Below are 14,492 nucleotides of genomic sequence, written 5' to 3' on the forward strand. Positions count from 1 at the left end.
TTTCATTTGAAAGTAGACATTTCACTCTCTATAGATATATTTTTCATGTCTGTAAGGCAAGTATACACAGAGTTTCGCGCTCAGCAGAGGCCGAGACGGCAGAAAGCGCATCCTGTTTGCTTTCCTTATTTTACAAAAGCGCAATGTTTTGGTGTTATTGTAAGTGCACACAAATAAACGTAGAGGCTTTACAGATTCGAAAGATGTGTTACTCTTATCTGTATGACCAAAATGACGGAGTATTTTAAGAGCAAGTGACTGCACCGGCGCCTCCATCTGTCATGCTGTGAGACCGCTACTGTTCAGATTTCACACTCCGCACAGACACTTGAATTGTGCATATTTTCTAGGTTAACATTAGATTGAGCGGCCATGTAAAGATGCTACTACTTACATATTTCAGATGATAAGCCATATTTGGTTGAAGAATGATAGGTGAGCGTTTGGATGTACTGTATTACCACAAAATCCAGCCGTTAACGATCTGTCTGTCGAACCTCACCACTTCCTGTGGATTTTTTTTTCTGCAACTAATAAAATTTTGGTCGACCAAGCCTCTTCTCGTCGACTAACCTTTAGTCGACTATTAGGGGTCAGCCCTAGTAATATATGTCTATTATATAACGATGACCAAACCCCCTCACCTCAGGTCAACATGAAATAAAAGGGAAGAGAAGTTCTGTAGCATCTGTGGCTAAGAAAACATTAGTTTCAGGAAATGTCCTTCACCTCTATTTGGGACCTCAGATTTTCACAGCAGGGGTCTATGAGAAACTGTATGTACTGAACATGCTTAAAAAAAAAAAAAGACAAAAAGATTGACTTCTTTTTGGTATATTAGGATACAAAAGACAAAAAAAGTTTAGAAACTTTAAAATGAGATTTTTTTTTTTTACTTGCATGAAGCACCTGTATTCATAGAGTATAGGTATAGATATAGTTTATTGCAAAATATTGCAAAATATTCCAACATATAGCCAACACTATAGTTCAACACTAAGTTTGGGCCAAGTAAGATTAAAAAAAAATAAATTAATAATTTTAATCAGCAAGGATGCATTCAATTGATCAAAAGTGACATTAAAGACATTAATAATGTTACAAAAACTTATATTTCAAATAAATGCTGTTCTGTCGAACTTCCTATTCATCAGAGAAAAAAATCTATTAAAGTTTCCATAAAATATGAAGCAGAACTGTTTCCAATACTGATAATATGAAATGTTTCTTAAGCACCAACTTACTTTATAAAATATAATAAAATAGAAAACAGTTATGCATTGTATAGAATTTGATCATATTGCTGTTTTTACTGTATTTTTAATCAAATATATGGAACCTTGGTGAGGGCGAGCTTTCAAGATAGAAAAAAACTGGAAAACTGGTATAAAACAGTCCCCAGTCCCCCTCTACCTGCCAAAATCCCTTCTTGTAAGCATAATTACTGTTTGCCATGTGACAGGCTCATTAATATCAACTCTGGCATCAAACAAAGGCTTCAGAGTGCACTGCACAGCCAACCTGTTCAAAACGTGACAGCTCCCAGCTTGGCATCCTAATGAATTTCTGCATTTACATTTTAAACAACAGAAACTCCCACAATAACTGCTTTTTTTATCCACTGACAAGTCTGCTCACTTCAGCGCATGAAAAAACACACATATGTTACGTTACTTGAAGCAGGCTGAAATGAGCTGAAAGACATGCAACTGAACTGCACAAATGGAAATGATTTGAGAAGAGATGATAAGAAATTTAATCTATGTAAACTGTCATTGTTAACACTGCTAAACCCAAATCTTAGCCTCAAATAGAAAAAAAAAACTACAGGGAGTGAATTGAAGAGTAAGCATTCTCTATTTAAAGACTTAAAAATAAGCACAGTGTGTGAATGTCTGGGCAAAGTCCAAGCGCTTGAACTAAGCAGCAGCTAATGAGAAGAGCTCATTAAAACTGTGTGTGCAGGACAGGCAAAGGAAAGATGAAATGTGTTTAATGAATTCTTGCTTTTCTTTTGTTCCTATCATCTTCCCTCCAATGGCATCCTGCTTAAGCCACCTCCAGTTGCTAAATGGCCAATTAAAAACATGTTCTTGAAGTATTAAGCTTCAACACACTATGGCACGGGTGATGATGACTCTTTTGCGCTTTTGAAAAACAATTGCCTTTTTTTATTTGCATGATAAGATTTTGTTGGGTGGGATTTGGTTGACACTTCTGTTCACTTCCTGAAGTTTTTGACTTCAGTAAATGTTGAACCTTTTCACTTTCTTTTCAGTTGCAGAAAGTACGTAACTGTAAAGGTTTTTTTGACATTTTAATTGGTATCATTCATCATATTTACAACAATAAATCATGCATCTTTTGTGAGAGACAGAGAAAGCGCACACCAGGAGACTGTATAATATAGTCCATCTGCCAGCCTATATGTGCGATCGGTGATCTGTAGTGTAGCTGATATTTTGAACTTGTATCTTTTGTATGTTCTCAGGAAATACACTGACACTATGTTTTAGACTTGTTCTGTTTACTCGAAAATACACAGAAGACAAGCGGCAAGCCGGTAACGTCAAGATGATGTGCGAACGACAAAGCAGTTGCTCGTACAGCTCGTACAGAACATGAGTTCGCTGACGGTGGGTGCGGGTGTTTTCGTCTCAGTCGGTGGCTCTGATCTACTTCCTTTGCTCTCTTGTTCTGACAGGTTGAGACAGAAAGAGAGAGCTGTCCTTTTTTCTGACATCAGCGCTCTTCCATTGGGCTCATTTGTTCAGTGGGATGTCAGCAATTGCGGTTGAGAGACTTAATGAGAAGCGAGGTTGAGAGAAGAAACAGAGCGATGGAATCTTTCATTCTTCAAGCATTCCCAAAAGACAAATTGCAAAAAAAACGTGCACTGAATAGGCCACAGTTACAGAGTATGTGCGTGTTGCGGAAGAGCATAGATGTTGCTTAATTTTGGCAGTAACAGTAGTTTTTTTTGTGGAAAAAATAAACCAATACAGAGCACAGACCAATAATTGGTTTCATAATAAAAGTAATAATTTAAAGTTATTTATGTTATTAAAAAAACAAATTATAACAAAATATTATTTCTAATAATACATTTTGTTTATTTTTTTTACTAAAACTATTATTTATATATGCTGCTAGTATAGTGCAAACCAATAACCAGTTTTTAATAATAATAATAATAATTATTATTATTATTATTAAATTCAAATACATTTTATCTTTTAATAAAGGTTTCTTGATGATCAGTTTATTTATTATGCCATTTATTGTATTTAAAAATATATATATTTATATTGATTTTTGTGAATACACAAAACATTTTATTTTTAGATTTTTTTCTTATACATTCGTTTGATGATCACAGTTTATATTAAATTTATTTATTTATTTTATAAAAAAATATTATTTATATTGTTTTTTATTATATTTTCTTATTTGTCTGAAAATCTGGGGGAAAAAATCAATTGATTCTGCATATTGGTTTTCGTTTACTTAAATAAACATAAAAATAACCGTTATCAGTGTTTTTTAAAAAGGCAACATGAATGAGCAAACTTAAAAAAAAAATAGAGTACAGCAATTACAGACTGCTTTGAGCGAGGAGGGGATATTGCTGTCTATAATCTATAAAAGATATTGGCCCAATGGCTACACCTCAGATCAATTCACCATGGCATAGTTAAAGCATCTGATCCTATTAGAGACCATAAAAAGAATTATCTAGTCTATGCACAGCACTTTAAAAAAAATCCAAATCTGCTTTAGGCATCTGGGAAATGGGTTCATTTTATTTCCACCATTGTTACAATAGAAGTGTGTCCCTCCATACACATCACACACCACTAAAAATGCACATAAGCTACAGTGCAAATTGATGCCTGCTGGTGTGCAAGAACATGGATATTTCATAGGCTGTATGAAAATAACACATTTACATTAATAATTAGCAGCAGCCTTTAACCTTCTCCAGAGAACAGAGGACTAGATTTTGAGTAATGAAGAGGTGTAAGGGGACACTAACACTTATCAATATCAATGCCTGTGGCACACATCGCTTTGATTTTAGGCTTTTGATTATCCGCTCTCAGACATACATCAATCTCATGGATCTGCTACTCGGCTAGTGGAGGGGTTTGAATCTCCAGAGACGTGGCAGTAATGGAGAAAACAGTGAATAAACAAAAGCTGTAGCTTATGTTACTCAGTGTAATGTCGAAGGTTCATGTAATGGGGAAGAGAGATTACAGAACGCTGTTGTCACTCCAGTCCACTCACATACTGTGTTCCAGTCCGTGGCACACAAAGCTTAATGCTATGATATTCTTGTTGGCAGATTAAATTTATTTATATATATATATATATATATATATATATGTGTGTGTGTATAAAAATTACAAACATTAAAGACAACATGTTTACAACATTTAAAAAAATATATATATAAATAATTTATATCATTACTGCAATAGTACCGATTAAAATATAATATTTAATTTGTATAAAGATATATGTATCTTTTATCTACTCACTATTAGAGTAATATAATATATATAAATCTAAAAATAGGTTAGATAAATAATTACAAGTAAAAATATAAAACTAAACAGTAAAATGATCAAATTCAGAACTGCAATAAACAGATTAAATAATATTCCAAACTCATTAACTTTGTAAAATATATCTCTATAGGACCCCTTTGCACCCCCCTTCTATATTACATTCATCAGTGTTAATTTAGTTGACGAATAATTTTCGTCATAATTTTCGTCAACGACATTTTTTTCACCGACGACAACGAACTAAAACTCTTTTTGAATAATCTGCTGCCTGGTTCGGAGGTTAGATGCGTACGTAGATATGAACCGGCGGGACAGAAGCTAACATACACTTGCTGCACGTCGCATAAAACGTTCAAAAATGTCAATATGTGGGAGTAAGAGAAGAGCAGACATATGGATAAATCTGACGACGCAAGAGAGAACTCAGTTAGGTCCGGTTTTCTGAGTGCAGACACCGAAGCATACACACACAGAAAGCACGTCTCACAGCGCACGAGTACTCTTTCACGTCGCATGAATGGAAAATTACACACAAAATGCTGTCGAATTGTCCGTTTTGCCGAGTATTCACGTAAACACAGTTGATTACGTTTTAAGTGAAAACTAAAACTCGACTAAAACTAGACTAAAACTAAAAACAACTCAGATGACTAAAATATGACTAAAACTAAATGGCATTTTAGTCAAAAGACTATGACTAAACCTAAATCAAAATTTGCTGTCAAAATTAACACTGCATTCATCTATACATTTAACAACTTATTTGAATAGGAAATTATGCACAGGTAGGAATGTAATGTCTGAAGTTGCAAAAACACAAGCATAACATTGCTATGTTTGCAAGAGAGAAATACTGTACAACAGAATCTCAGGTGTGGCAGGAAAAAAGATTAAAGGAGAATTCAAAGACAAAATTATGCGCTCACACTAACAATTGTGAGTGGCCTTGGTACGAAAGCATCTGTCGAGAACAGAAATGCAAATATAGGCGTGGTGAGGAATCACAAGGTATAATAATTTGCTTTCTGAAATCAATGTAGGGTTTGCAATCAGCCAGCTGGATTAAAACAGAAGTGTTTGTCTGAAAGAGGGTTGCCATCGCTGTGAAGCTTATGTGTGCACAGACAAAACAAACACTAATAACTGTACCCAAAATGGGCTATACATTTTTAAAGGGTAAACTCAGTTTGTATCGGGCCAGATATTTTACAACTATCACTCAGCCAGGTATTTAAGAACTCTAACCTGCAGTATTAACATCAATTACATTCTCCAGCGTGCCGGTGGGGAGTGTGAAACACAAGGAGAAGGGAGGAATACGCTCAAAGACTGATACAAGAAGAGCTGGAGGAAAAAGAACAGAGAGCGACTGGGCTTTTACGTCTTCTATAAATCAGATTACACACTCGCTTAGAACGGAAAGAAAGAGAGAGGCACATATTTTTTGATGGCCACAGCTCAGTAATCTGAAGTGCTGTCTAACTGAGCACCAGCTTGCTAATGAGAAGAAAACCACAAACAGAATATGCAAGCCAAGCTTTGAAATGAGAGGTTATATTTAGACAAGTAGGAGAGACTGCAATAACATGCTCACAGTCCTCGCTCAATATCTGTCCCTCGTCTGAGGAAGGATTTACTGGAGTATGCTTATCAGAGATGGAATTCTGTTTTAGACCTCCAAAGATACATATGATTCAGGCTCTGATTTAGGAGCAGTCGCCAAGCTAAACCAGCAATGTTTTAATAGAAATATTCAAAAATCTGAATGCATGTTATTGGACCTTATATTGACAAAAATGCAGAAGGCCACTGAAGCAGATACACTTTAGTCAGTTTTTGGCACACTAACCTTTTTGGTGAAGTCCATGGCTTTGAGAATGGCCAGGTTGAGTGTCTCTAGGGAGGCCAGAACACCTTCATAGTCCCCCATGTGGTTGGCAAAGTAGTCTAATGAACAGAGAAATGAGCCAGAACTGAATTAAGCGTTTTCTGAAAACTCACAAACAATATGGAAGAATGAAAACATTGAAAAATTAAACTGCCAACAAAATTGATCTAAAAATATTACAAAATAGAAATTGTACACTATCCGTTAACAGATATTAGAACTGAAACCAGGTTGAATGACTAGACCATAGACCTAGGTCCATATATTGTCTATCAGCAAATACTCTACACACATCTATTGAAATAAAAATATTTGTTTGCAAAGAAAATTCAATTCCTTGCCACTCTTAACACACAAACATACTGATACTCACCGCATAGTTCCTTGGTGTCAACATTACTAACACATCGCAGGAAAAGGGAAGCGTACAGAAAAAGAGAATAGAAGAAGCAGGAGAAGAAAGAGATAAAAAAACAAGTGAAAACCCAGCACAAATCAAATGCTACATCTGTGTCTTACAAGAGTGGTTATACAGAATCTCACTAAACTATCTATTTATATGGATCTTAAAGATAACACAACACAAAACTTAAATATATGTGATTTTTGAAACCAGTACCTCAGCAGACCTCGAAGTTACATGCTCCATCAAAATGAATTAATCAGCCAATTTGACACTGATCTGGAACTAATGAATGGAGAGATGCATATGTTGTTTTTTAGAGAGGTTTTTTTTTGTTGCTCAACCAATCAGAATATAGTCTGATTTTATATTATTTGAATGTTTTAAGTATTTTGTTTTTAACTCAAGTGTTACAAAATATGACGTTTTGTAATTTGTACTGATGCCAGACTTAATTGAATATGAATAATCATATATTTTAGGTTGAATTTATCAAGATCTAAACAAAAACAAAAAGGAGAAATAATTAAATGAGATGAAGTATTTAATAGACTGGATTATCCAAAAATAGGTCATAGAAAATGGTTATTTAAACACTTTTTTTATTCCTACAAAAATGACTTTTGCGATATATAATGTTACAAAAAGTACTCATACTGGCCATACTAGAAAAAAAAAGAGGAAAAAGAAAGAGAGAAGCAAGCTAAAAAACATTTTTTCCTACTGCCTGGTTGTTACCCTTTCCAGGCTTCATCCTATCCTCTCTCTATCTTTTTTTGCTATTGGACTTTTCATCTCTTACTTCTTTATACTTTCCCTTACTTGTTAAAATGGAAGTGCCATCGGCAAAGGGAAGCACAAAAAAGATATAAAGTATGACATTTACAGGTGCAGGGTGGGCACTGAGAGTGAACACGGCTAACAATCCTCTCTCCTTTCACTGGTACTGAGCTCTTGATGCCTGGCCTGTCAAATAAAGAGTACGTCCACCTCAGCGGAGGACAGAAGAGATGGGAAGACTGCTGTGTGTAAGACTGTCATGTGTTAATGTCATGAGTCTCTCTCTCTCTCTTAGCGGCCTATTCTATTCATACCCATTAGCATGGTGCTAGATAAGCTACTGATCAGATTCATCAGCGTGATTATTTTCCATCCAATATGTTGATGAAAGGATGGAGTCAACATTAAAACAAAATTGAGCCTATTTACTTTCTTGATCTCACTGTGAATGATTCATCTGTGCAATGTCTTTGTAATTTAATATACAGTTATAAAGAGCAGGATTTTGACCAAAGAGATTTCATAGTGGGCGGGCCTAAAATAATAAAATGTCCTGTTGCTCGTCATGGTCTCAACTGGTAAGAACAAAAAAAAAAACAGATTTCCATCATAGTCGCACCTGTTAAGAACGCTGTCAAATTGTGTGAATGTCAGCATGATATTCAGATAAATGGAAGACAAAAGATAAGGGGCTCATGTTTCATTTCAAATCTTCAACACAAGTGTAAATGAGAAACCAGCACAAAAAGGTGACATGCATAAAGCTCTCAATTTTCTTCTTCCGTTTGATCTTCACCACCTCAGCCTCTCTCAGCACCCCCCACCCCAGTGTCTTTTCCAGCCCTCCCCCCATCTCATCATCTAGCCCTCTTGTCTCCATCCTTTTCTCTGCCCCAGTCCTTATGGGCTCTGGTGGTTCATTATTTAGAGCAAAGGCTGTATTGGACCTGAAGAGGAGCGACCGCATCCTAGCAGCTGCAGACTTCCCCTCCTTTTTTACATAATTCATTCTGAAATGTGATTAAAGACAACACACACACACACACAACTGGAGCTGCTCTGCCTCCAGAGACCAGCTCACACACACCTATACACACAAACACTGAGAAACAGGGTGCGTGAAACACAGAGAACAGAAAGAGAGAGAGATCTGGCAGCAGATCGCTATAGATGAGACAGATGCAGTCATGATGACAGTAAGACACTTTCCAAACACAAAACGTTAAGCGAGACAGAGAGAGAAAGCGAGTAAAGCAATGTTATGTGCCAAGAGAAGCAGTTATTCTAAAGGGTCTAGTCCCATTACAGTTTAACCCCATCCCTTTATTATCCCTCATCAGTCACTGTCTTTCAGTTTTCCCCTTTTCTTACTGTTAATTATACATTATTATGTCCACCAAAATGAAATCTGCCCCATTTTTCTGCCTGGTTCTTAAGAAACCATTACCTATAATCAGGGGTTAAATTGGGAACCAAGATCTGAAGATCCTGGCTATATGGTTATATCGTCAAAAACTATATGCAGCGTTTTTTCCAACTACGCCCACTTTTATATCCCAGTGAGGGATTTTTATTACACATAACCAGACTTTCGATCTGAAAATGTGAATTTCTATCATAAAATTATTATTGTTAAAAAATATTTATAAAAATATGCTAAATATTGTAACATGCAGAAGTAATCATTTTTTAGAAATTCTATATCTATTGTGTGGAAAGAATTCGTGAGATATGTATTATTAATTATACAATATAATAAATATAGTATTTATTATTAATAAATATATTATATCTACTTAAAACAAATATTAAGTTTATTATTATTTGTCATTATATTTATTACATTTAAATATATTTTTTATGAATTATATTTTTGTGTAATTTCCAGATAAGCTGTAATTTTGTAAGAAAAAAAATCTTATTTAAATAAACTTGTGAAAATGAACATTCTCTACAATGAACATGTAGAGAAATGGATAATATGTCATGACATGAACTATTAAGATAATTCTAAATATAGCTTTAATGTTTTTACTGGAACATTTAACAACTTGACCAGGATGTACAAACACAAAATGAAACGAATTTACAAAGTTCCAATCAATTTAATATTATTATTTTTTTTATTCTGGACCAATCCCTGACAATTTAACTAATGTCATGTTGTTTCCTATTTTTATTGCCCCTCTGTTGTCCTGTATTGTGATTCACTGGATGTGTATTCAGTGCTGTGTGTCTGTAGAATCACCTGGTGTTATCAGAGTCAATGGTGTGAAACAGTTTTTCCAGCTCCTCTTCATTCAGAGTCCCATCAGAGAAGAAAGCCTGGAACTCATCAAGGGAGAGCTTTCCATCATCTGCAGGGGAAACAGAGATTTTAGCTGCATGCCTCATTCATTTTTAACACTCCAGACAGTACTGTGTATCAGCACCATGGGTATTTCTGTATCTACATCTTAACAGGCAGAACAGGCTGCCATCAGTCACAACATCACAAATACAATCAGTATAATCTGTCTAAAATTAAAATACAACTATATGTAGGTTCCATAGACTCACATGGGTCACGCTCCCTAATAACTGCGTGTGAACAAAGCATTCTTTATAATATGCACAGAAAATTGATGGGTTTAGGTGCGTTTCTTCTTAACCCTCGTTCTAATGTTGATGAATCCGTATTATTCTTAATGAGGGAACGAGAGCCCACGGTTAGTAATTAACATAATATACATGCCCAAACCAATTCCATCTATAGGTTTTCTGCACAATATCTTCTGTATAGCCATCACTCTTTGCAAGCATATACTTATTCAAGATCTTTGAGTAATCCTAGTGTGTCGTTCTTAATGCAGAATTGACACATAAGTAATTTTTATTACTAGTTATTCAGTTTACAAAACATACATATGGGGTCGATAAGATGTTTAAGCATTTTTTAAATTAGTCTTTTATGCACACCAAGACTGCTTTTATTTTGATCAAAAATACAGTAACAGGAATGTTATGAAATTTACAATTTAAAATATTTTAATGTAATTTTCTAATTTTAAAATGTAATTTATTCCAGTTATGCAAAGCTGAATTTTCAGCAGCCATTGCTTCAGTCTTCAGTGTCACATGATCCTTCAGAAATCATAATATGCTGATTTGCTGCTCAAGAAATATTTCTTATCAATGCTAACAGCTGTGCTGCTTAATATTTTTGTGGAAACTGGTAAATTTTTTCAGGATTGTTTCAGGATTGTTTGATTGAGGAAGTTCAAAAGAACACCATTTATAGGAAATAGAAATCTTTTGTAGTATTATACATTTTTATTAGATAAATTTAACGTGCCCCTGCTAAATAAAAATATTAATTTAAAAAAACCTTACTGGCTTTTTTTAAGCATCACCAGTGATGAGAGACAGGAGGCTACTATAGGAGAATATACTGTAGTGGCTTCCTCTATGGGGAAGGGTCAAGACTGGTGAGAAAAGGGGGATGTTACAAATAGGAGTCTCAGCTGCAGTCAATGCTGGGAGAAATGAAATATTCATCACCCTGGATTCGTCCTTGAAGTTAGACCTGCGCTTACTGGACAAACTACAGCCGAAATACAATATGAAAGTAAGTGCAGCCAATCAGTGGTTCCAAAGCAACTATTGGATTGTAGTTTCTAAATTCAAAAGCTTGTACTGGAAATGAGAACCACTTATGGCTTGTCAATGCAGTTCTACACCTCCAACACACGGCCATGTATTTATACATGACCTTTATCCATTCTGCTCTTTATAGAAAAACACCCTACCATATCTGTGCATTTGTGTTTTTTTTCTACCTTTATAATATTCTCATCCTTTCTCTGTCACTATCACAGTTAGAAAGTGAAGGTGGAAGGGAAGCAAAATCAAAAGCAGATCTTTCTCTGAACCATAGCTTATATATGGAGTGTGTGTTTCCGTCTTTCCCCATCTCTATGCAAGGCTGAGGAGCACGGGGAACCCAGCCCTTAACTAGGCAGTGACCCACTTTTCTTCTCTTTCTCTCAGGAAGGAGTGCTTGCTCAGGAAACAGACATTTACTTGCCCAATTTCCACGTTCAGCATTGTGCTCTAGTGACAGCTGATGTGTAACAGTAACATTACCTCTGTAATATAACTTAATGAGTCAATAAACCTCTCTGCACTGGGTTAAGTTGGCTAATTTATCTCATACAACCAGCATTTTATGTCAATGATCATTGTTTGCATGATGCTGTTTAGAATTAATGATTTTTATCTTCTTGCAGAGCTATTTAAGAGAGTGAACAGTCCTGCTGTGCAATTACCTCAAAATTGCTGTACTCACCTAAACTGGTGGGCTATTATAATGCAATTATTATATTATTATTATACAATTTAAACTATAACTATTATCTATTTTAAAATGTTTTTTTTTCTGTGATGGCAAAGCTACATTTTCAGCAGCCATTACTCCAGTATTCAGTTTCATACTATCCTTTAGAAATAATGAAATAATTGTAATATGCTGATTTGGTGCTTCAGAAACCTTTTCTATTATTATCAATGCTAAAAACAGTTGTGCTGCTTAATAATTTGTGGAAACCATGATATATTTTTTCAGGATTCTTTGATGAATATAAATTAGAATTTTTTGAAATTTTGAAATAGAACATAATTTAAACAAAAATCTTTTGTAACATTATAAATATCTTCAATGTCACTTTTGATTTAGTGCTTTTAATTTAACGCATGCCTGCCAAATATATATATTTAATACAGTATATATATATATATCTTTTTTTATATATATACAGTAAAAAAATCTACACACACTAGTCAGCTGATTAACAGAAATGCTTTATCTTTCTAGATAGCATAAACTGTCTTTCAGTGGGACTAAAGAGTGCAAGGTTTCATTTGATGAGAGAAAAACAAACAGGCAACTCGAATGTTGCCCTGTCTTGGGAGCAGAGTAAGCAACTGATCAGACGGGTTTGGGGAGGTGGAAATGGACCAAGAGGTGAAGTTTAGTTAATGTGTGTAGGAAGGCAAGTGTCTGCAGGGACTGGACACTGTCACAGACCTCGCTACTTCCTATGAAAGAGAGGCAATTAGCACTTTTCACAACCAATGGCCCCAGCACATCTTAGCACCTCCTTACAAACACGTCTCTTCCTATCTCACATCTCTCGCAACTCACACCGCGTTTCGGGGAGAACTGGGGTACATGTTGCCATGGTAACAAAAAAAGAACAGGAGCAGATCTTTGGGATCGGAGATGTCTTAATCGTACATACGCTCGCTCTCATTTTTTCTCTTTCATTCTGTTTGTCTCCTTCCCTTGCCTGCCCTCTCTTATGTTCCACACCAGCGACATTTGGTTGTCTTCTGTAATCATATTCAAATTATTGACCAATTAAATGAAACAAAATTAATTTAATGATAAAATTACAGTCGATACAATAAAAATCAATCATTATTTTCATGTTACCACCGATAAATGGCTGATATTAAAATTATATTTTGTCTAAATAAATGGAAAATAAAACAATAAAAACTAAAATCAGTAATTTGAATGTTACAAGTAAATTTAGATATCACAACAGTAATGTCTACAGCATTAAACTGGTTGTTATTTTGAGATTTGCTTGTAATGTAAAATTTATTTTTCAAAGTTGTAAAAAAACAAAGATGATTGAAGCATGTTTTACAATAAATTACTATTTCAGTTTAATTCAATGTGTTACTTGCCATTTCTTTGTAATTCTTTGTGAAATTTCAGAGTGAAAATTGTTTATATATTATTGTCAGACTCTGTTCCATGTTTTGTGTGTGTCTTGCTCCCCATGTGCCTTCCTATGCCCTTATTTAGTTGATTTCTTCCCAGGTGTTTCCCATGTTTAATTTCCATTGATCCCAGGTGTGTCTCGTCAGCCCCTCCTCCTGTGTGTATAAAAAGTGTTCCCAGTCCCTAGTTCTCTGTCCGCTGTTGTACGTCTTCCTGTGAACGTCTTCCTGTGTTAATCTCCCTTGGTTCCTTGGTGCAAATAAAGTCCTGTTAAAAGTATTCTCCAGCGTCTCCTCGTCCCTCGTGTGTGTGACATCGTGACAATTATATTACCACATTAAATATAAAACACTGTTTACCTTCAACAAGAAATCTAGCCTAATATTTTAATACCTCATATCCAAATCTCATTAAGTTTATGTTCTTAAACATTAAGCTTTTTTACTCTGACTAAAATAACAACATAACATAATAAAAACAAAAATATAATAAGCTCATTTTAACAAACTTTTTTCAAATTTTTGTCAAATCTTTTTGTCAAACAAAAATCTGTCAAAGTTTTAACTCCGAAAAAAATAGACAATTTGATCTTATGTTTTGCAAAATCTGTAGAGATGCACCGATTGCAATTTTCTTGGCCGATTCCGATTTCCGATTTTTTTTGTTAGTGTGATCTGCCGATACCGATTTTTGCCGATTCCGATTTTCTTTCTAAGAACTATAATTGACAGCATATACAAACAAAAATCTACTTTTCTTCAACGCAAAGTTTTATTTTCATAAAAAAAACACAAGTAAAAAGTCAGTAATAAAATAAGAACAAATAAAAAAAATTGCAAACAACAGCACAAATAAATGCAATAGAATAAAGAGAGCTATGAAAGTTTTTCAGGTTAAGTAAGTTTTTATTCAGGTAAGAAATACTACAGAAATTAAAGTAATCAAATGTAAAATAACACCAGTGTTATTTTACATTTGATTACTTTAATTTCTGTAGTATTTCTTAACTGAATAAAAACTTACTTAACCTGAAAAACTTAGTTTCATAGCTCTCTTTATTCTATTGCATTTATTTGT

The 14,492-nt window shown here is 34.6% G+C and overlaps 1 protein-coding gene across 1 annotated transcript in view; it reads right to left on the minus strand.

Annotated features, from left to right (window-relative positions):
• Window positions 1-14,492, minus strand: part of necab2 (N-terminal EF-hand calcium binding protein 2) — an 89,359-nt gene that overhangs the window by 42,590 nt on the left and 32,277 nt on the right. The window contains exons 3-5 of the mRNA XM_016536002.1: window positions 9,894-10,002; window positions 6,836-6,861; window positions 6,424-6,521 (exon numbers count right to left, since the gene is read on the minus strand). Coding sequence (XP_016391488.1) covers window positions 6,424-6,521; window positions 6,836-6,861; window positions 9,894-10,002 — 233 coding nt within the window. The remainder of the gene's footprint in view (window positions 1-6,423; window positions 6,522-6,835; window positions 6,862-9,893; window positions 10,003-14,492) is intronic.

The sequence above is a fragment of the Sinocyclocheilus rhinocerous genome, unplaced genomic scaffold (genome assembly GCF_001515625.1).
Source record: "Sinocyclocheilus rhinocerous isolate Xijiao unplaced genomic scaffold, SAMN03320098_v1.1 scaffold553, whole genome shotgun sequence".
Lineage (NCBI taxonomy): Eukaryota > Metazoa > Chordata > Actinopteri > Cypriniformes > Cyprinidae > Sinocyclocheilus > Sinocyclocheilus rhinocerous.